This window comes from Lynx canadensis, chromosome D2, assembly GCF_007474595.2.
Source record: "Lynx canadensis isolate LIC74 chromosome D2, mLynCan4.pri.v2, whole genome shotgun sequence".
In the NCBI taxonomy this organism is placed as follows: Eukaryota; Metazoa; Chordata; class Mammalia; order Carnivora; family Felidae; genus Lynx; species Lynx canadensis.
The window spans coordinates 30,618,300-30,639,303 of NC_044313.2; the positions used below are offsets into that span (position 1 = coordinate 30,618,300).

Sequence of the window (21,004 nt, forward strand, 5' to 3'; positions counted from 1 at the left end):
GCAGACCTGGGGGCTTGGAGGACTAGTGTGCAGCATCCTGACACTTTCTGTCCCTGGGGGCGGGAGCCAGCTGCTGCCGGTGCTGGAACCCAAGTGTTCTGTCTCTCCTGCCCAGACGCGCCCCATGGGTCATGCCGGGCCCTCGACTTGCAGACCTCAGACACTGTTCATCAAGGCGTGCAAGGCACGACCTTCCATCACTGGGTGCTGACGCAGCTCCCAGTGAGCTCTGCACCCCCGCCCCACCTTAACACACTGTGGGTGCCAAAATGCGCCTGGCCAGTTGCTCAGCATTCCCCAAACTTCACAAGCTCTGCATCTCAGTGACGGAGGAGAGGCCCAGGTTGGATCAGTTTCAGGAAAACAAGAAGTGATTTCTCTCAAAGACCTTGGCGAGGTCTTTCCGCTCACCCCATCCCCACCCCCTGAGTGTTGTGGGCCAGGACAGCCGGAGGCCTGCAGCTAAACGTCACTCAGGATGTACACGCTTAGGTTAAAACAAAAGCAGGAGGCCGGGACTAATGGATGGACGTTGGCCGGGTTCCTTAGGAGAGCCTGGCGAGCTGGTGTTCCCTAGAGGCGGGAGAAGGTCTTCCGACATTCACGGCTATGCCTCCCGAGGGTGACCTTGGGCATGGCGCTTTCCACAGATGGAAAGGCAATGGGAAGAAATCGACTGTGGGACACCTAAACCCTTATGACTCAGACGTGGATTCTGAGGTTTCATTCATTCAATCATTCAACAAGTATTTATTGAGCACCTATTGTGTGTCAGGGACTGTTCTAAGCCCTGGCGAACGAAACAGACAAAAACTTCTGCCCTTGGAGCTGATATTCTAGTGGGATCAGACAGAGAAGGAAGAGATAAACAAGAAGATAGGGAACGGTCTGCTGCTAGTAAAAGCTTCAGGGGAAGAGAACAGGGATGAGGGATAAGAGTAGTGGGGTGGGGAGTGTTTGCAGGTTTCAGGAATGTGGCAGGAAGGCCTCACTGAGAAGCAACAACAGAGCCAGGGAGACAGCCACGTGGATATCTGGAGGAAATGGCTCCTGGGCAGAGGGAACAGCAGGTGCAAAGTCCCTGAGGCAAGAACATGCCTGGGGCTTCAGTGCAGCAAGAGACTGAGTGGCTGCAGGAGAATGAGACCAGAGAGATGACAATAGATGAGCATTTTAATCTTTCATATGGAGTCCCTTAGAAAAAGAGATCCAACGGATCCACCCACTGACTTTCAATGTGTTTGTAATCTCCGTTCAGAGGTGCCCATTTCATGCTACTGTGTTTAAATGCCGGGGCTCTGTCAGGAAAGAGTCATTCCAAACCTCAGCAACAAAGCCTCTGCTCTTCCAGGGCTCATTTGTGCAGCAAGTGCCTGCGTCCAGGACCTAGCACCTGACACTTACTGGCTGCATTACCTTGGGGAACGGCACCCTGACCCTCATTTTCTCCAGTGCAGCTCATCGGTTGCCTCGTCTGTGAAAAGCATTAGTAATACAACCTCCCATGCCCACCCCACTTGCTTATTAGATTTAAATTAGTGAGATCATAAATATGAAAGTGTCTTTTACATTGAAATGGGCAAGGTAGATCTAGGGGGGTGGTCATTTTCTTCGGTGAAGCCCGTGGTAAGGGGATTGTCACGGGCTGCCCGTCCCTCTGTGCCACTCTGCTTCTCATACTGTGTCCCATGTGGGCCCAGCTGACTCTTACTTTAAGTGAGTCTGTATCTGATTCAGGGACACTCACCAAACACCCAGGGACTCCTAAATGAGCCAGGACTGAATTGTGCCCCCCCCCCCCACTGACCTGTCTGGGAGGATTTTCCAAGCCCCATTGCTGAGGGGGGGGTGGGGCAGGGACCCCAGGTGAGCCCAGCTGCTCCTCCTCAACACCCCCTCCCCCTACCTCCTCCAGGTACAACGGCCCCAACCTGGTTCTGAAGTATGACCGGGCCCAAAAGCGACTGGTGAACATCGCAGTGGATGAGCGCAGCTCCCCTTACTATGCACTGCGGGACCGGCAAGGGAATGCTATCGGGGTCACAGCCTGCGACATTGACGGGGATGGCCGTGAGGAGATCTACTTCCTCAACACCAATAATGCCTTCTCAGGTAAGGGTGTGGGGCCCTGGGCCTCTTCCTGCTTCCCACCCTCTTCCTCCCAACACCAGCTGGAGGTAGGGCCTTCCGGGCCCTGGCCTTCCTCAGGCTACTGTCACGGGCTCCCCCAGGCGTAGACCCCTGCTACCTCCAGCACCTCGCTCTGTCGCAGCTGAGACCCCCAGGAGGACCCCTTCTTCTCTTGTAAATGAAGCTTGTTCTCAGCTCCCAGGCCCTGGGCCTAGAAACTTTGGAGCATGAATGGAGGAGACCTGTTCTCTCCCTCAGACTTTCTGTCCTCCTTGCCCCCCAGTCCTCCTAACCCCTCCCCTCCTTTCCCTCCACTGCTCACTGGACAGATGGCCCCCCGGAATCGCCCTCTATGCTGCTTCTAGGGGACCTTTCAAAATGCTTTGAAATCCTTCAAGGGCCCCCCACAGCTTTTAGCTGAGCTCATTTATTCACGCCACAAATTCCTGCTGAGCACCAACTCCATTCCAGACTAGAGGTACTAGAGGCTGGGGATACAACTTGGAAGAAGACGGACTTGAGTTCATGGAGCCTTTCCCAGCCCAAAGTGTCTCATCTGACTTACCTGGGGGTCTTGTATAAATGCACATTCTGACTCAGCAAGTCTGCGTGGGGCCCAACATCCTGCATTGCTAACATACTCCCAGGCTATGATGATGCTGGTGGCCCAGGGACCACACTTTGAGTAGCGAGGCCCTACAAACCAAGGAATGGCTGAGGAAAATTGATGCCCAGAAGGCTAAGTAATAGTAATAATAATGGTAACAGCTAATACTTAAGTAGCACCTACTGTGTGCCAGGCCTAGATCCAAGCACTTTATATTAATCATCTCATCTAAGCCTTGCAACAACTCATTTAGGTAGGTTCTGGGCATCCCACTTTATAGCTGAGGAGACCAAAGCACAGAGGTCACATGACTGGCACAAGGCCACAAAACTTGTAAGTCCCAAGATTCAAACCCCGGGGTCTGACTCCAGATCCATCCTTTAATTAAGATACACCCAAGCCCTGGGGTACCTGGGTGGCTCAGTTGGTTAAGTGTCCAACTCTTCATTTCGATCTCATGGTTCGTGGATCGGGCTCTGTGCTGACAGTGCAGAGCCTGCTTGGGATTCTCTGTCTCCTCTCTCTCTGCCCCTCCCCCACTCATGCTCGCTTTCTCTCTCTCTAAGTAAAAAAAAAAAAAAAAAAGGAAAGAAAGAAAGAAAAGAAAAGGAAAAAAAGATACTCCATGGCCTTGCTCAATCCTATGTCCTCAGGACCCAGTGGAGAGCCTGACTCATAGTGGGTGCCTAGTGTTGCACAAGTTGGGGGACTATGTACTTGGGGCTAAATATCAAAATGGTTCCCAGCCCTTGACTCTCCCATTCTCTCAAGCCTGAGCTCAGCCCACTAGAATGAAGTCCATTCCCATGGGGCCACATCTACTGGAAAGTCCCAGGCCATAATGTCCTCCTGGGGCACTCAGAGCCTCATGTCCCTAAGGGGCCAGGTGGGACATGCGTTGGACTCTTCCAGATGGCAGCAGCCTCTTCGGTTGGTCTAGACAACACCCTATAGTTCAGACTTCATGTATTCACCATCCTGGACCCTCCCAATCTCCTAGAGGCAGGTGATTGCCTGGCTCTGGGGTTCACCTTCCCTACCTCTTCCCCACCTCTTCCCCAGCCCGAGCACACACATTAGCTTTCCTTGGGCCCATAATGTTGCCCCCACTGGTTTTTGAGGCCAGGCCAGAATCCAGCCCCTAGACTGCCCTGATGTTGAGCCCTGCCAGTGGCATGAATGGGAGGAGAAGAGGTTGGGGCCCGTGCCAGGGGCAGGGGCCGACACAGGCGGGGCTGACTGGCTGGCAGCCAGCCTTGTGCAGCCAAGAAACAATGAGCCACAGCCCCGAGTGGTGTTTTATGGGTTTTCATCTCATCTTGCCACCAAGTGAGGCCTGAGAGATAGTAATTATCCCTACACAAATATCAGGGCATGATTACCCAGCTGGATTTACTGCCCTCTCTCCAACCAAGCCAAGATTGGATTAGGACACAATTAATTGATGGGCTGGTCAACCCTTTAAGTTGATCAAGGTCAGGAGGGGAGCAGCAGCAAGGGACAGCGGTGAAAGGGGTGAGTCCCCAGGAAGATGTGGGAGGGCAGGGAAGCAGAAATAGGGAGAACTATGGAAGGCGGGGGGGGGGCGGTGTTCAACATAGGCTTGGCAGGCAGGATGCCAGAGGAAGGGGACAGACTCTCCTCCCCACTCACCGAACAAAGAGCACCTGGGAGGAGACTTCAGGTGGCTCTGAAGCAGTAGCCCCTCCCATGCTCTTGGAGTGTTCCATTGTGAATCCTAGGACAGAGGTGCTCGGCCCCAGCTGTACGTTAAAATCTCCTGGGGAGCTTTTATCACTCCCAGTTCCCACAGTGCACCCCAGTGTGGTCCAATCCGAATCTCTGGGGGTGGGACCCAGTTAGCAGACTGTAAAGCTTTCCAGGTGATTCCCATGTGCAGTCAAAGTTGAAAGACTAACCAACCCCCCACCCCCGCACCAGTCATGTTAGTTCCGTGCCCAGCCTAGCCTAACCATGGCCCCATTCATTCATGAATGTATTCATTCATTGGACAACTATTTAATGAGCACCTACTGTGTGCCAGGCTCTATTCTAGGCATTGAGGATGCCCTATGAATGAAACAAAAATCCTACCCTCCTGAAGTTTACACTGTATGCCCAGTACAGCTATATATTTCTCTAGGTGCCTGACTCTCATGGAGTCTAAAGTCCTCATACCGGCACCCCCAGCCCAGCTAGATTTTGAACGTCCTAAGAGCACAGTCAAAACCTGATAAATAAATCCCGAAAGAACAGACAAGGCATGAGTCATTGGGCCTGAGAGAAGGTGTGCCAACCAAGGTAAGGCAAGGGGAGGCAGCAACATGGAAGACCCCCGGGAGGTCCTGGGCTTCCTGGGTTGGAGGGCACAAGTGTTCATCTGGGAGAGGCTGGAGCTGGGCCCCCAGCGCTGGGGTAAGGGCGACAGTGCCCAGCAGCCTCAGCTCCAGACATGCAGCTCCTGGTGACCTTCTGTGGGTTCGAGTTCATTTTTCAGTTGGGTGATTCAGTCGATTCATCGACAGTGGGCAGGTGTGGAGCTGGGATATTTGTGCCACGTCAGCACCTCCTTGGGTCCAGCTGGCATGATACTCAGCCACTGCCACCCTGCCCACTGTGGGGAACCTGAGATCCCCTCTAGGAGCCCTGCCAACCCACGCCTGCCCTGGCATGTGTCTGGGAGGGACCTGTGGAAGGACAACCCTGTCCCCTCCCTTAGCCAGTCTTTGGGATGTCAGCACTGGTGTCCTGGAGAAGGGTTGAGACCCTGCATCCTGGCAGTGGGGGTCAGTCTGTACAACACTGGGGTCTGCACCTTACTCACTGGGTGACTTCTTTCAGCCTCAACCCCTTCATCTGTAGAACACGAAAAATTCTATCAACTTCCTAAGCTCAGCTCCCTCCATGAGCTCCATAGACTATATCCAGAATTTCTGTCGTGGCCTACAACACCCCTCCTTGGTGTGAGCCAGATTGCCCTTCTGACCTCGTTGCCTCCACTCACTCACTTCCTCTTGCTCACCATGTTCCCACCTGAGGCCTTCATACTTGCTGTTCCCTCTGCCTGAAATGCTTTTCCCACCACTATTGTCAGAAATCACTCCTTCCCTTCATTCAGGCTCATCCCCAGATGTCCTACCTACCATCCCCAGATGCCCTACACCTTAAATCCCTATCTGTCTCTGCTACCTTAATTCACTTTATGTCTCTTCCTAGCACTTAGCACTACTGAAAGTATGTTATACATTTGTTGTTCATCTCTCCTACTCAGCTCCACAGGTGTGAAAACTTTGTCTTGCTTGCTGCTGTGTGTCCAGGCCCAAAGAAGTGCTTATGTCACTTAATAAACATTCAATACATACATTTGAATGAGTAACAGATACTCAATGAAAAGCACTTATAATGGTGTCTAGGACTTAATAAGTGCTCTCCAAGCAATAACCATTATAATCTTGCAGCGTGAAGCAAGTCAGAGGCTTTAGAAGTTTCCTGGGCAGAGGGGTCAGGCCTCCCTCCTGGCCCATGGGAGAGAGAGACTCTAGGAGCAGAAACAGAAAAGGACCATCATGTAAACAAGTACCACCCAGATAAGGGTACCAGGGGGGCATGGGTTAAGGATTAAGAATTGGAAGATAGGTAGGAGGGAGGAAACAGAAAGACTGACCACAATCCCAAGAAGGCCTGGGCCACAAAACCAGCTTATGGCTTAACTTAACTGGAAAAATACAAGCCAGTGTGGTTCAGATAATACATTACTTGGTGAAAACCAGGTAGGAGGGGATGTAGGACAAAGGGGGACCAGAGGCTGGTGCCAGCACCTCCCTCGCCATCCAAGAACCCAGGACCTCCTGCAGCTCCCGGTCAGAGCCCATCGCCCTAGGGATGTGGCGCTGGCCAGCCTAGCTGCTGTCCTGTGTGGCCCCGAGTTCTCCTGCCCATGTAACCTTGAGTAACGGTGGTGTGGGTAGGGGATGGGCCAGCGGCAACTGTGAGCCCCACCACTTACGTTATTTTTACTCGCTGAGTTCAACAGAATAGTCACTAATAATCTGCTGCCTTCAATCTGCATATACCTCCCTCCTCTTCTACCGAAACAGTAGTGTGCACTCTACTCACGTGGCTACTCTTGGTTTGTTTCATTTAGCAATCAATTTTGGGTATTATTTCACAGCAGCACACAGATAGCTTGCTCATTCTTTTGATGGCTGTGTAGTACTCCATTGTGTTGATTTGCCATTCACCAAATCGGTCCTCTGTTGATGAACATTTAGGTTGCTTTCAATCTCCTGCTCCGACAAGCCGTGCCACCAAATGAATAAGTTTATGCAACATACCATTGTCCACAATGGCAGGTGCGCCTGTAAGGTGAGTTCCTACAAGGGAATCACTGCATCAGAGGAGCATACGTGTGTGGATTTGATAGGCATTGCCAAACTACCCTTCAAATGGACAGTCTAATGACATTCCATTTGGCCCTGACGCGAGTGAGCATTTCCCAACATTCTCATCGACACAGTGTGTCATCATTTTTAATATTTGACAATCTTATAGGAAAAAATTGGTACCTAAATGTAGTCTTAATTTTCATTTTTCTCTAAACGAGTGAGGCTGAGCATATTTTTATGTATTTGAGTGCTCATCGTCTTTGCCCATTTTTTCTATTGATTATTGGCCTTTTTCTTATTGATTTTTAACATCTCTTTATAAATTAGGGAAATTAGTCCTCTGTCTGTAATGCATGTTGCAAATAGTTTCCCCTTGTTTGTCATTTTTGTTTTGTCTTTGTTCATTGCAGGTTTTGCAATGCAGAACAATTTTAGGTTTATGAACTTGGATTTATCGCTGTTTTCTCTGACGGCTTGTGGGCTCTGTGTCGTCCTTAGGCCACCGGGAGGGGCTTCTGTGCCCTCTCAGAGAGAAGGGGTCAGTCACTGTGCCAGAAAGGAAAGGGGACGGGGTGGGGTGGGGGGGGCGGGTTGCACTTCCAGCTTCTGCCCACACCACAGATGAGCCACCTGCTCTTGAAAGCACCCCCGGTCCGGCAGCTCCCTCAGCCAGGCCACTTGCAGCTACACCCAGACATGCTGTCTCTTGCAACTCAGAGTGTGTTCTGTGGCCCAGCAGCACCGGCAACAGCCAGACGCTCAGGCCGTATTCCAGACCTACCAGACCAGAATCTGCATTTTAACAGGGTGTCCTTGACTTCCTTTGCCTGGTAAAGCCTGAGTACCTGCTCAGTCTCCACCTTCTATCCTAGTCGGCTCCCAAGGTCTCCTCATCCCCAGCCTTGTTTCCTTTGGATGCACAGTGCTGATTTTCAGCTCACCCAGCCTGGCCCCCTTTGGGAAGAAGCTCATGAGTGCTCAGGCTCCCTCCCCTACCCCTATGGGGATTCATTTACATGTGGCCCCATAAGAAGGCAGGATGGATGAGGCTGTCAAAGCAGTTCCATAAAGAGTATGGGGCCCCAAAGGCCATTTTCTCAGAACGAGGTTCCTTAGGAGTCAGGGACTAGACTGCCCTCCACCAGCACCCCTCCAGCTCTTTCATACAAGGTGGGATGGGGACACTTTGAAGTCAGGCCACTGTTTGAAGCTCAGCTTTGCCACTTAACACCAGATGTGCATCTCTAAGCAAATGACTTAACCCTCAGAGTCCCAATTTCTCTCTGTAAAATGAAGAACCTACCTTCCTGACACGACATGGAGAGGGCTAAATGAGCTGATATGAGTGAAGCATCTGGTAGGGGTTGGTCAAGATTTCCCTCTTCACCCAGGGATGGAAGAAGGAAGACTGGGGTCAGAAATTATATCACAGTCAAGGGAAGTCTAGGTTCCTTCTTTATTAAAATGTCCTTTGCCTAAACTAGTCCTTTCTTCCCCTGAGGCCATCACAGCTTTGCTGGCTTTCCGTTGACTGAGTCTTATAAAGCATTTTATATTTAATATCAGCTTATACAGTTGTCTCCTGGGATGTGGCTCATTGAGGACCTGGAGTGGTCATGCCCTGTAATTCCCTGGATGATGATGGTGGCATGGTGGTGATGATGAGGGTGGTGATGATAATGATGGTCATGATGGGGAGGATGGTGAGGAGGGTCATGATGACAGTGACAGGGGTGGTGAGGATGGTGGTGGTGGTGATGATGATGATGATGATGATGATGATATTTTTTTTATTTTTCCAAGTTTATTTATTTTGAGAGAGACATAGAGCAAGTGGGGGAGGGATAGAGAGGGAGGGGGGAGAGAGAAAATTCCAAGCAGGCTCCATGCTGTCAGCGCAGAGCCTGACGTGGGGCTCGAACTCACAAAACCATGAGATCATGACCTGAGCCAAAACCAAGAGTAGGAGGACACTTAAGCAAGTGAGCCATCCAGGTGCCCCTATTATTTTTATTATTTATGGAATTTATCATGTGCCAGATACTGTCCTAAGTACTTCACATGCATTATAGAATTTAACTCTCACAACAGCCTGATGAATAGGTGGCCGTTCTCCTTATCCAATTTTACAAATAAGAAAAAGACAAGCTGATGACTTGCCTAAGGTCACCCTAAGCCAGGGACGTTGCTGGCTCCCTCCTTAACCCCGCTGTTTGGCAGTAATCTCTTTGCCTTATGAAGGAAGTTGGAAGCGGAGCCCTCTTCCCTGCCACACACATAGCTCACTCTTCTCTTTGCCACCAATACCAGACCACAAGCCAGGTCATCTCCCTGAGGTGGGGGCAGCCCACGGGTGAGGAGGCACTCAGGCCAATGATCCTTAGGAAGAGCCCTTTATGATCCAAATGCACCCTCCTAGTGGCTCCAAGTTATCCTCTGGGGACAGAGCTTGGTGTGGAGGGAATGACAGAATGGTGACTTGAGGGCCACTTGCTTAACACTGCTGCCCTCCATGCAGAACCTTCCCCTTTTATTTGTCTGATGATTCCCCCATCTCTGCCCCTTCTTCCTCCTACACCCGAATGAGTCTGCTCCTGGGACACGTTCTTTCTCCTCTGCCCCAGCTCCAACCTCACTGCTGTGCAAGCTGTTATCCTTTGTGGCCAGTGACCTCTTGGACATGTCTTCTCTCCACTTTGGGACCCTGTCAGATGCAAGTGGCCACTCCCAGCTGGCCCAGCCTCCCTGTTTCAGTCGCTGTCCCTACATTGTGGACCTCTCTCACCCAATCCCCCCTGCCCTTCATGCTCCAGCTTCCTGTAGCCCGTGCTTCCTCTCACTCCCCCTATCATCACAGAGGTGTCCGCCTTTTCTCCCTTGCTAGGTCACTCCTCACTCCACTGCCAGGTTAATCTTCTGGAAACACTGTCTTCCCCAGATCAGAACCACCAAGGCCCCTTCACCGTCAGTCTTGGAATTAGTGGGTCTCTCCTGCCCTGCCATGTTCTTCCTCCTCAACCTCCACAAACTGTCCTCTCTGGCGTCTCCTCTGCATCTCTGTCTATGCACCCGGCCTGCCTAGAGCACCACCCCTCCACCTAAGCCACAGAGCGCAGCACACAGAAGCACAGGCTTTGAATCTGTCTCCACCACTTACTAGTTCTGTGACCTTGGGCAATTGACTAATCTCTCTGCCCCCTCAATTTCTCCACCTGTAAAATGGGTCTATACCAGCTCTCAAGGTGGCTGTGGGGTTTCGGCAAGAGGATGTCTGTAAAAGAGAATGCTTCACACAAAGCCTGGCCATGCCAAGTGCTCGATAAACAAGAGTCATTGTTGTTGTTACTCTGACCCTTCAAGTACGGGTACACATGCCTCCTCCATCACGAGACCCTCACTGCTCACTACAGCCCCTTCCACCCTGACTCCATGGCATCTCCAGGATGTATCATCCTGTCCTGTTTCTCAGAGCTCTAATAACTGTGGGGTCTTAGGTAGGTCCCTTGCCTCTTGTGCATCAAGTCAGGGGAATAGTGCCCACCTCGGGGGTTGTGGTGAGGGTTAGTGAATGAATATATGTGCCTGGCACATGACTGAATATACATGAAGTGCTATAGAAATGTTAAGTAATATTAGTTTCACTGTGGTCCCACAGCATCTCCTCTACTTACCCTTCCTGTTGTAGAATGGACTGTTAAGCACCCTGAATCAGCGACCAGGACTCCTGCTTCTCTGTGGCCTCCTACTGCACTTGGTACCCAGCAGGGCATGATAGACCCCCCGAGCCTCACCTACAGGGCCTTCCCAGCTGGCCACCTGGCAGTAACTGGCAGTTCCAAGCCTCCTTTAATGCCAAGGTGCCAAAGTCAGGATGGGAATTGGGAGCCCCCAGACCTGCCTCTCACAGGGGCTGTGACCCCTAGCACCCCATGTCTTGCCCATGAACACCCTTCTCTTTCTCCCAGGCCTCTGCCCTCTCAGAGTCTCAGGAGAGCCCCCGTCTTCTCCCTTCTTCCCGAACAGCTGCCCCCCGACTTGGCGAGGGACCCCAGGGCAGAGTGCAGCTACAAGGAGCCAGAAGGCGGGATTACACGCTGACATGGGCCGGAGGCCAGTGCCGGGTGGTTATTGCCAGTGCCATCGACCCACACAGCTCACTGTTTATCTGTCTTCCTGACACACCTAATTACCCAGGTTGCAGCTGCCAGAGCGTTTGCTCTTCCTAAATCACGGGCTCCCATCTCTCCTCACCCAGGCCTCCGGGCCTCTGCCTGTAGAGGGGCTGCCATTGATTTTGCCGTTCCCATTTATGATCTACAAGGCTCTGCATCGCTGTTGCACATTTTACCTTAATTAGTTTATTCTTCTGGGCGTCCCTGGTCAGCTCAGAAGCCAGGAGGTGGAACAGGGGAAGAAGCTAACAGCACATGGTGCCCTGACCCTTCTCCAGAGCCTGGGTGGACATCCAGAGACAGCAGTTTGCTAAGAACAGTGCTAGGTCCACGGGATGTTAATAGATGAGCTGTGAAGAGGGGTTCCATGGCCAACTGTATTTGGGAAAGACTGTATTAAATGATTAAGCAGGGGTGCCTGGGTGGCTCGGTCTGTTAAGCATCTGACTTCAGCTCAGATCGTGATCTCGCAGTCCATGAGTTCAAGCCCCACGTCGGGCTCTGTGCTGACAGCTCAGAGCCTGGAGCCTGCTTCGGATTCTGTGTCTTTCTCTCTCTCTGCCTGTCCCCCGCTCACATTCTCTCTCTCTCTCTCTCTCTCTCTCTCTCTCTCTCTCAGAAATAAACATTAAAAAAAATTTTAATAAGATTAAGCAGGTAATTTATTGCAAGACTTTTTAAAAGTTTTAATAGACTGATGTCCATGGAGAATCTCGAGGGGGCATGATGGAAGGTGTGGTCTTTCCCAAACTCAGATGATCACAAAATCTTTTTTCCAGGCATCTCACAGAGACCAGGGTTCCATAAAGCACACTCTGGGAAATGTTTGTCTTGGGTGAGCGGGAGGAATGGGAGGTCATGAAGCCAACAGAGAGGGACAGAGTCATCCTGGTCCCCTTTGTTCCTCTTGTCTCACTGAGGTAGGAACTCAACGGCATGAGAAATTTCTGCCACTGAATGCACAGGTACCCAATGGTGCTCTGTGAGCCCCGGCTGCCGGCAGCTGCCTTCTCACCCCGGCCCGCGCTTCACCAGAAGTTAACCAGGGTACTTCAGTGGGGACTAGACGAGCGGGAGGTTACCGTCTAAAGGGGCCCTGGTGTGACAGAGGAGGGCAGGGCCGTTCACTGTTGGGGGAGGCTGGAGACCTGGAAGCCTGCGGGGCCCTCCGCAGAGGTGCCCTGAGCGTCAGCAAGCGTTGACCAGGCTGCCGCCACCTTGGGAGCAGCCGTGAGCACGGCAGGCCAGGCCCACAGTCCTCTACCGCAGTCCTGAAATCCAAACCATTCTGAGAGCCTCAGGTGTTTTGGTTTTTTTTTTTAAGTTTGTGGGAAAGTGAATTGATAGCAAAACCTGTCCTGGGCTGATGTGAGCTATTTATAGACTTTATTTATCCCACTTAGTGTGAATATTCATATATTTTACAACAGAAATATTAATGTGTTTAATTATAGGGTGCTGCCCCATCCCTCTTGGGGGTGTTATGTAATAAATGGTGTGTGCGCTGTGTTACCTTTCTAAAATGTGAAAGAAAAAAATCTAAATTTCTAAATACATCTGGCCCCCAGGGATTGTGATGAGGTGCTGTGGGGCTGCCATGTGCAATGCTGACCATGGCCCCGGGGCTTCAGTGCCTTTTTTTTTGATGTGGATTTATTTTAGAGAGAGAGAGAGAGAGAGAGAGAGACAAAGAGAGTGAGAGCGGGGGAGGGGCAGAGAGAGAGGGGGACAGAGGATCTGAAGCAGGCTCCAAGCTCTGTGCTGACAGCAGAGAGCCCGACCTGGGGCTCAAACCCACAAACCATGAGATCATGACCTCATGACCATGAGCCGAAGTCGGACACTTACCTGACTGAGCCACCCAGGCGCCCTTTCAGTGCCTTTCATCCTGTAACTCCCACAGCCACGATGTGGGGGAGGAGGCACAGGAAGGAGTCAACTCCCTTGACACCCAGGTGAGGAAACCAAGGCTGGAGAGGATAAGGAACCAGCAAGGCCTGAGCGGAAATTGGCGTGGGCACAGGCTCAGGCCATTGGAGTCAGCACCTGTGCTCCCATCCAGAACCAACTCCTCAGATGCCCCCGTGGGCTTCCCTCCCAGGCCGCCATGGCTCTGTGCAGACCCCAGATGTGGCTCCTCAGCCAAGCCTCCGCAGAACAGACACCTGCAGGCCTCCCGGATCTGCTTTCTGCTCCCCTCAGAAAGGGCCTTTCCCTCCCCCAGATTGGCCTCTGCCCCTCTAAGAGAGTCAGGCTCCAGTGCCAGCTCCCTGGTGTCTGGTGAGCATTTGAGGCCAACTCCAGACCCCACAGGCCACGCACCAGCCCCCGTGGGTCCCTGTGGTCTGAGGAGGTTCCCATGGGAGGCCACTCAGAGAGCAAAGCCTTTTGTTGTCTCCTGGGCAGAGCACCTGAGAGATCCTTTATATCCACCCTCACCTCACATGCTCACACTCCCACAGTCCTCTTCAGTCACTCGTTTCATGCACTGACTCTCGCCAGAGCCCTGCAGTGCAGAGCTAATGTCCCTGAAGAACCTTCAAGAGTGGCCCATCTGTAACATGGCAATGACCACTTGGGTCTAGACCACTTGGTCTCATAGCTACCGCCTTGAGGGGGCACTGTGCTAAGCCTTTGGGGTACATCATCTCACGTATTCCGCACGGTAAACTTGACACAGTTATTACTGCTGTCCCATTTCCAGGGAAACTGGAGCTCAGAGATGCTAAGCAACTTGCCTAAAGTCAACAGCCAGCCCCCAGTAGTAGAATCTGGGTAGAACAGAGACCAGGACTGGGGCTTGTGTACTCTAAACCCAGACGTCTTAACCGCTGCAGCATGCTGCTTCCTTCCGCCTAAGCCCATGGCCTCTCCCTTGGGCCAGCCAGAGAGTCAAGTGCAGGGGCCTGTCCCCAGGTCCACTCTTCCCCAGGCTCACCTTCCTGACTTCTGCAGCTGCTCCTTGCGTGTGTTCCTATGCCAGTCCTTGCGAGCAGAACACGATCCCTCCTAAAATATGACTGCTCTGGGTCTCACAGGAGCAAGAAATAAACTAGGGGTGACAGCAGAGCGGAGAGCTTTGATCAAGTGGTCTTAGAAAAGCTTGAGCCTCCGGCCACCAGAAGTTCTTCCCTGCTTCCCCAAAACCAAGCTGCTTAGCCATGAATGTGCCTCAGGAGGCCACAGACCCCCTGCAGTTACATGTGGTATATCGTGTGGTGCATGTGTGTGCAACTCCCTGAGCTGAGGGTCCTCAGCCTCCATCCACTTCTCAAAGGGATGGAGACCACTGCTCCCTAGGGCCTCCCAGGGCTGCCCAAACCCTGCACACCACCTGGGTGCTGACGCTGCTGCTGTCCGGTTCCCCTGGGTGTGGGAAACAGATCTGTCAGAACCCCACTTCCAGCCCCTTCCTAGATCCGGACTTAGAGCTCCACCCACCAACCAGGATCATTTTTTCTCAGACCCAGATCAGGTCCTGCAATCCAGCAAAGAATGTAGGAGGCAGCTTCTGGGGAAAGAGAGATTCTGGGTTGAGTTTGGGTGCTGAGATATCAGCAATCCCAGATCTCCTGGATGTTGCAGGAACATGGTGCAGAATGTGAAACCCAGCTGTTGAGTCATCTCGGACACACAGCAGTGGTAACATTTCTTCTGTAGTTCCTGAGGCCTGGGCTGGCTCTTTTCATAAGCCTCAGAGTCTCTTCTCTCAACTGAAAATACCTGAGTGCCCCCCAGACGGAGCCTCGACTGCTTGAGTGAGTGCTGCGGGGTGCACTCACCTTGCCGCAGGTGACCCATTCACCTGTGGCCCCGACCACCTGTGGTAGGTGCCCCGAAACATACCTGCACGCCGGCCCGCCATCCACCGGTGCTCCCTTCCTCTTCTCTCCAGGGGTGGCCACGTACACGGACAAGTTGTTCAAGTTCCGCAACAACCGGTGGGAAGACATCCTCAGTGACGAGGTCAACGTGGCCCGCGGTGTGGCCAGCCTCTTTGCCGGGCGCTCCGTGGCCTGCGTGGACAGGACGGTGAGTTCAGGGGTGCATGGGGGGCCTGGGGAGAAGAGGGGGGCACGCAGTGATGGGAGAGCCTGGAGGGGAGCCAACAAGCAGACGTCCCCCGACAGAGTGAGGCTGTCCGGGGCAGAGCCCAAAGCTTCACCAGCAGCTCCCACCGTGCCTTGCACATAGTAGATACTACATATCAACAAGACTTGCAGGGTGAGTTGCAGTCTACTTTCATATCCTTTCTCCCTGGAGTCCCTCCCGGCAGCCAATGAGGAAACGGGTCAGGGGCTGTCATCATCGTGTCCGTCGGGCAGAGGAGGGAGCCAAGGCCCAGCTAGGGGCAGTGGCTTGCCTGAGGACCCAAAATAGATTGGCAGTGTGACCAGGACGTGAATCAGACTTCTCTAGCTCTAAACCTCGTGCTCATTTTTTCAACCAGTATTTGTTAAGTGCTTACTTTGTGCCAGGCATTGAGCCACAGAGCTCTCCCCGAAAATATTTGTGGAACAAATGAAGGCATGACAAAGAGGTTCATGGGTGGGTGAGTGGAGGGTGGCCCGAACGTCCAAGTACTCTAGTTAATCAAGAGCTCTGTCGCCGCGTTCGCTCCTGCTAGTACACCGTAGCGCAGGGGCCATCCCAAAGCAGGTGGGGAGGAAAGGCTGAGGGGGAGGGCAGGGGCAGATGCAGCCACCTGTCCTATGGGGTGGCCCAGCAGTCCCAGCCAGAGCAGGAGGCTTGCCGTGGAGGTGATTTATCCCTCCTGTCACCTGCTCCACTCCTGCCCCCTCCTTGGCTTCATAGACAGTCATCAGTAAATCAGGGACCCAGCTGCTGCCTAGCTCCATTCTGGGGGCAGGGTCGAGGGGCCTTGCTCATTTCAGGATTGAGATGGCACAAGGGGATTGGGGATTCAGTGTGAATCTTCACAGCAGGGGCCTCCAGGCCTTGGGAGAAGGCAGGTGCCAGGTATAAATATTTATTTCTTAACAAGCTGGCACTGGGAACAGAAGCCAAGCTGGGCTGTGAAGCCACATTTAGCCCTGACCTGAATCTTTGCCACCTGGACTCCTGCCTGGTGGGAGGGAATGAGGAGGCGGCAGCTCTGGGAGCGGCCCCCACCAAGAGTAAGAAGGGTCTGGGGGGTACCAGGCCCAGCAGCTGCTGGGAGCCTCTTCCCAGGCTCCTGCTTCCTGTCTCGCTCCTTCTGAACCAAGGCTTCCCACACGTGGCCAAGGTGGAAACCATCTCCGATCTGGTGGCAGGGCCTGAAGGTTAATCACAAAGAGATGCACTCTTGTCCTAACAAGGTCATCTGCACGCCCACGCCTTTAACCACAGGACAGAGGCACCACGTGAAATGAAAAAAGAAAAAGAAAAAAAAAAAAAACATGCTTTGGCACACAGCGCTGTAGGCAGGCACTTAGCGGCTTGCTCAACCCCAGCCTCAGGGAACTAGAAAGAACCCCTACAGTCAGTCTGCCACCAGGAAGGGGGCTGCTTTCTGTGTCCAGCCACCACTGCTGCCTCAGCAATCCCCGGGGCCTGAGAACTGTGGAGAGGAGCAGTAAGGTGAGGTCATGGCCACTCTGGAAATTGAGAAGTAGGAACGTAACCTGGTTTTTGGAAACCCAAAAGCAATCTTAATAATGACAGCTAACCTTAATAAAGTACCAACATGCCAAGCCCTGTGCTCAGTGGTTTATATGCATCATCTTCCTGAATCTTCACAATAAGCTTATGAGGTACATGCTATCATTATCCCCATTTTACAGATATGGAAACTAAGGCTTCAGGCAATTAAGCAACTTGACCTTGGTCACATAGTAAATGGCAAGCAAAGCCAGGAATGGAGCCCTGCCTGCCTGAGAATGAATCAGACGCCATGGCTCCCCTGCTTCTGGGTGAACCCACAGCAGACACACATTTCTAACCACAGGCTCTGTTACAGTGTTCATCCTACTCCTTCCTCAGCCCCGCAGCCCCCACTGGGAGCCTTTTAATCTACCTGTTCCCAAAGTGTGGTCTCCAGACCAGCAGCACCAGCATTGTTAGAAATGCAGATTCTGAGGCCTGACCCCCACTCCACCCTCCAGACCGGCTGAGTCTGAACCCACGGTGGGTGGAGGGGAGCAGAAATCTGGGTTTGAACTAACCCTGCGGGTGACTCTGGTGCAGGCTGCAGTTTGAGAGCCATCTCGCAGGTCAATGTCTCAACCCTACCCCGTGCCCTTCCTGCCCTCTCCCCAGCAGCCCTCACTCCCTCTCGCCCCCAATCCTGGCACACTTGCCTGCCCTTTGTCTGCAGCTGCCTCATCATTCACCCACCTTTCTGGATCCAGCTGAAAGCCGGTCTCTTACAAGAAGCGTTCCCTGATCGATAATGATTATGCCTCATGTTTATATAGCATTTTTATCTCTCGGAGACCTTTCACATGTGTTGTCTCATTTCATCTTCTCAACAACCCTGCCAGGAAGCAGGGAGAATATGATTCCCCTTTAACACATGAGGAGACGTAGCCACAGGGGGTGAGGAACCTGCCCGAGGACAAAAAGCAACGTAGGGGCAGAGCCTGGATGAGGACCAAGCTAACACCCCTAGACCATGGCTCTCCGGGAGTAGTTCCTGGGCCAACAGCATCACCTTCACCTGGGAACTTGTTAGAAATGCAAACTCAGGGCCCACTCCGGAGCTCCCGAATCAGAAACTCAAGGGATGAGAGCTAGCGTCTGTGTTTCAACAAACCTGCAGGCAATTCTGATGTAGGCTGAGGGTGAGCCCACTGCCCTGCTGGGAGTCTCTTTCCAGGCTCATCTCTGAGAATCACCTCACTGTCCCAGAGCGATTGTAGTCAAGGTCACATGTGAGTCTCTGCAGCCTTCTATAGCCATAACACATCTGTGTTTGTCAAGTTTTATCAGCCCAATACATTGAAGAAAGGAACTGGCTATAACGGAAGTTTATCAACATCCTAATTTCTAGCAGAGTGCCTTTCAGTTCATTTGGGCTTAAATTGCCCGTTTGTTGACAGGACTGCTAACAGCCGGGAGGGTCAGGCATGGGCACGGGGAGGGCGCACTCTCCCCTTCGGGCCCGTTCATTCAGCCTTCATCCTGTCATTTCACACACATGTACCCCGCTTCTGGGATGGGCAAGAGCCTTCCAGGGTCCTCCCCCAGTCACGAAGCTGTGTTGCAAAGCGGTGCATCTCAGACTTCAGTTTTGCACAGGGATCACGTGGGGTCTTGTGAAAATGCAGCCTCTGATTCAGCAGGCCTGGCGGAGGGGAGGGGTCACCGAGAGTCTTTATTTGCAACCTGCTCCCAGATGACACCGATGCTGCCAGGCCAGGGACCAGGGAGGAGCGAGATTCGTGAAGCACAGAGTCCCAGGTGGCAGGATGGGGGCTCAGAGAACCAAAAAAGAAGGGGCATAAACATCTTTAGAGAACATCTTTTCCACCTTCTCCAGCTTCGGCCCCTGACACACCCTACCTTGCCTTTCATATTCCAGCAACACTGAACCAACTACTTGTGGTTCACCTACATACATCATTCTCTATCACCTCTGCCTGGAAGGTTCTTTCCTCTACACTTCACCTGGCTGAGACTCCTCTTAGAAAACCTTTTCTGAACTCTGCATGGTTCAGTGCCCTTCCTCTGGGGGCCCTCTTCTGTACACCAGGAAATGCTGTACATATTCTCTTTCTTCTCTAAAATATTTTTAATTCCAGTAGAGTTAACATTTATTTTTTTAATTTTTTAATTTGAATTCCAGTGTAGTTAACATACATATTCTCTTGATCATATGCGTAATTGTGCTATCGCTGACATGTCTGCATCCCCTCAGGAGACTGTGAGTTCCTTGGTTGTCCTCACCCACCAGTCAGACAGACCCAAGTAGCTCTTAATCAGCTTCCCCAAAGAAAACATGCCGTCAGTGATTGGTTCGGTGGGATGGGGGGTGGCTTCTGGAGTCATTGGGTAAGAAATAGAATCAAGCCAGGAGGGCTGAGGGCCGAGAAGGGGCCTGGAACTCAGCTGTTTCTCCTGGGTTGTTTTGTGTTTATGGCTTGCCTTTAAAGTTTATATTTATTTCTTGGGGCACCTGGGTGTCTCAGTCGGTTGAGCGTCCCATTTTGGCTCAGATCATGATCTCACGGTTCATGAGTTCAAGCCCCGCTTCAGGCTCTGTGCTGACAGCTTGGAGCCTGCTTCGGATTCTGTGTCTCCCTCTCTCTCTGCCCCTCCCCCTCTCGTGTGCTCTCTCTCTCTCTCTCTCTCAAAAACAAATAAACATTTAAAAAAAATTTTAAGTTTATTTATTTATTTATTAATCAAGCCCTGCAGAGCCTGGTGCAGGGCTCAATCTCACGAACCGTGGGATATGACCTGAGCTGAAACTGAGAGTTGGATGCTTAACCGACTGAGCCACCCAGGTGCCCCATGTTTATGGCTTGCCTTTAAATGAGACTATAGGCAACCGAAGAATGAAGACTTTGTCTTAGGTACATTTATAGCAAGAGCGTGTTGCATGTAGTTGGAGTTCAAGATATATCTACTATCTGATTAATTGGAGGGAAATGATGAGAGGAAAGCTAGAAAACCGTTAGAATTTAGAAATCGTGCAGATCTCTTGGGGGAAAGGAGGCATCCATTGAAGAAATGACACCGTTATACTAACAGACAGAAAAGAGTCTTTCATCCGCAGGGTTTCGGACTAGAGCGGAGAACGACTACAGCTGCAAGGAGCTGGTACCCAGGCTTCTCCTGGATGCAAAGGAAAAAAATATTTGAGACAGTGTTAGAGAGACAGAAGCAATATACTATTTCTTTCTGGTAATATGGGAAAACCAGGGGGATGGAAGAGGAAAGGAGGACCCCTGCATATCCGAGCCGCCTATGCTACCGAAATAGAGGAACAAGGAGATACAGGGTGGGCAGTGGGGAGGGAGCAAACTCCGGAATTTGCTTGTCATCTTGGCTGGAGTGAGCTTGAATGGGAGAGAGAGAGAGACTGAGAATAATGGGAATTGGTAGATCAATCAATCAGCAAATATTTATTGAGCAGCTACCCTGGCTGGCAGCTGGAGAGAGCTCAGCTGGAGAGAGGCACATTAGAAAATTGTCTATAAAAAGGTGGTTGTGGGGGAGAGGGAGGGATGTGTTCTTCTGGAACAGGATAGAAGGAGAAGCAGGGCTGCTTTGTATTAGGACGCGGCAGGGGCGGGGGGCGGGCAGGTGTCGTGCACTCTGTAGCCTCTGGGAAAAGCACCTCTGGAGTTGGGCCCGTGCGCAGCTTGCAAGGCCATGCACTCTGGACCAGGGAGGATCACCTGACCCGTGAAAGAGCTATGGTCCTACAAAAGGAGGGGGAGAACCGCTTTCTGGGAAAGAGACCAAGATGAGCCCAGACCGGTCTGCTCACCCACCCTCCTTCCCTTCCTCCTCAGGGCTCCGGACGCTACTCTATCTATATCGCCAATTATGCCTACGGTAACGTGGGCCCTGACGCCCTCATTGAAATGGACCCTGAGGCCAGTGACCTCTCCCAGGGCATTCTGGCGCTCAGAGATGTGGCTGCTGAGGCTGGGGTCAGCAAATACACAGGTAGGCAGAGTGACGTGCGGCGTGCTGTGAGTTGGAGGGGTGGGGGGCCGGGGCTGGGGGCTGGGTGCTGCAAGGCTAAGTCTAGTTTA

At 52.2% G+C, this 21,004-nt stretch overlaps 1 protein-coding gene across 2 annotated transcripts in view; it reads left to right on the forward strand.

Annotated features, from left to right (window-relative positions):
- Positions 1–21,004, forward strand: part of CRTAC1 (cartilage acidic protein 1) — a 149,823-nt gene that overhangs the window by 81,676 nt on the left and 47,143 nt on the right. For both annotated transcript variants that reach the window (XM_030334807.1, XM_030334808.1), the window contains exons 3-5: positions 1,916–2,112; positions 15,190–15,326; positions 20,759–20,915. In XM_030334807.1, the coding sequence (XP_030190667.1) occupies positions 1,916–2,112; positions 15,190–15,326; positions 20,759–20,915 (491 nt within the window). The remainder of the gene's footprint in view (positions 1–1,915; positions 2,113–15,189; positions 15,327–20,758; positions 20,916–21,004) is intronic.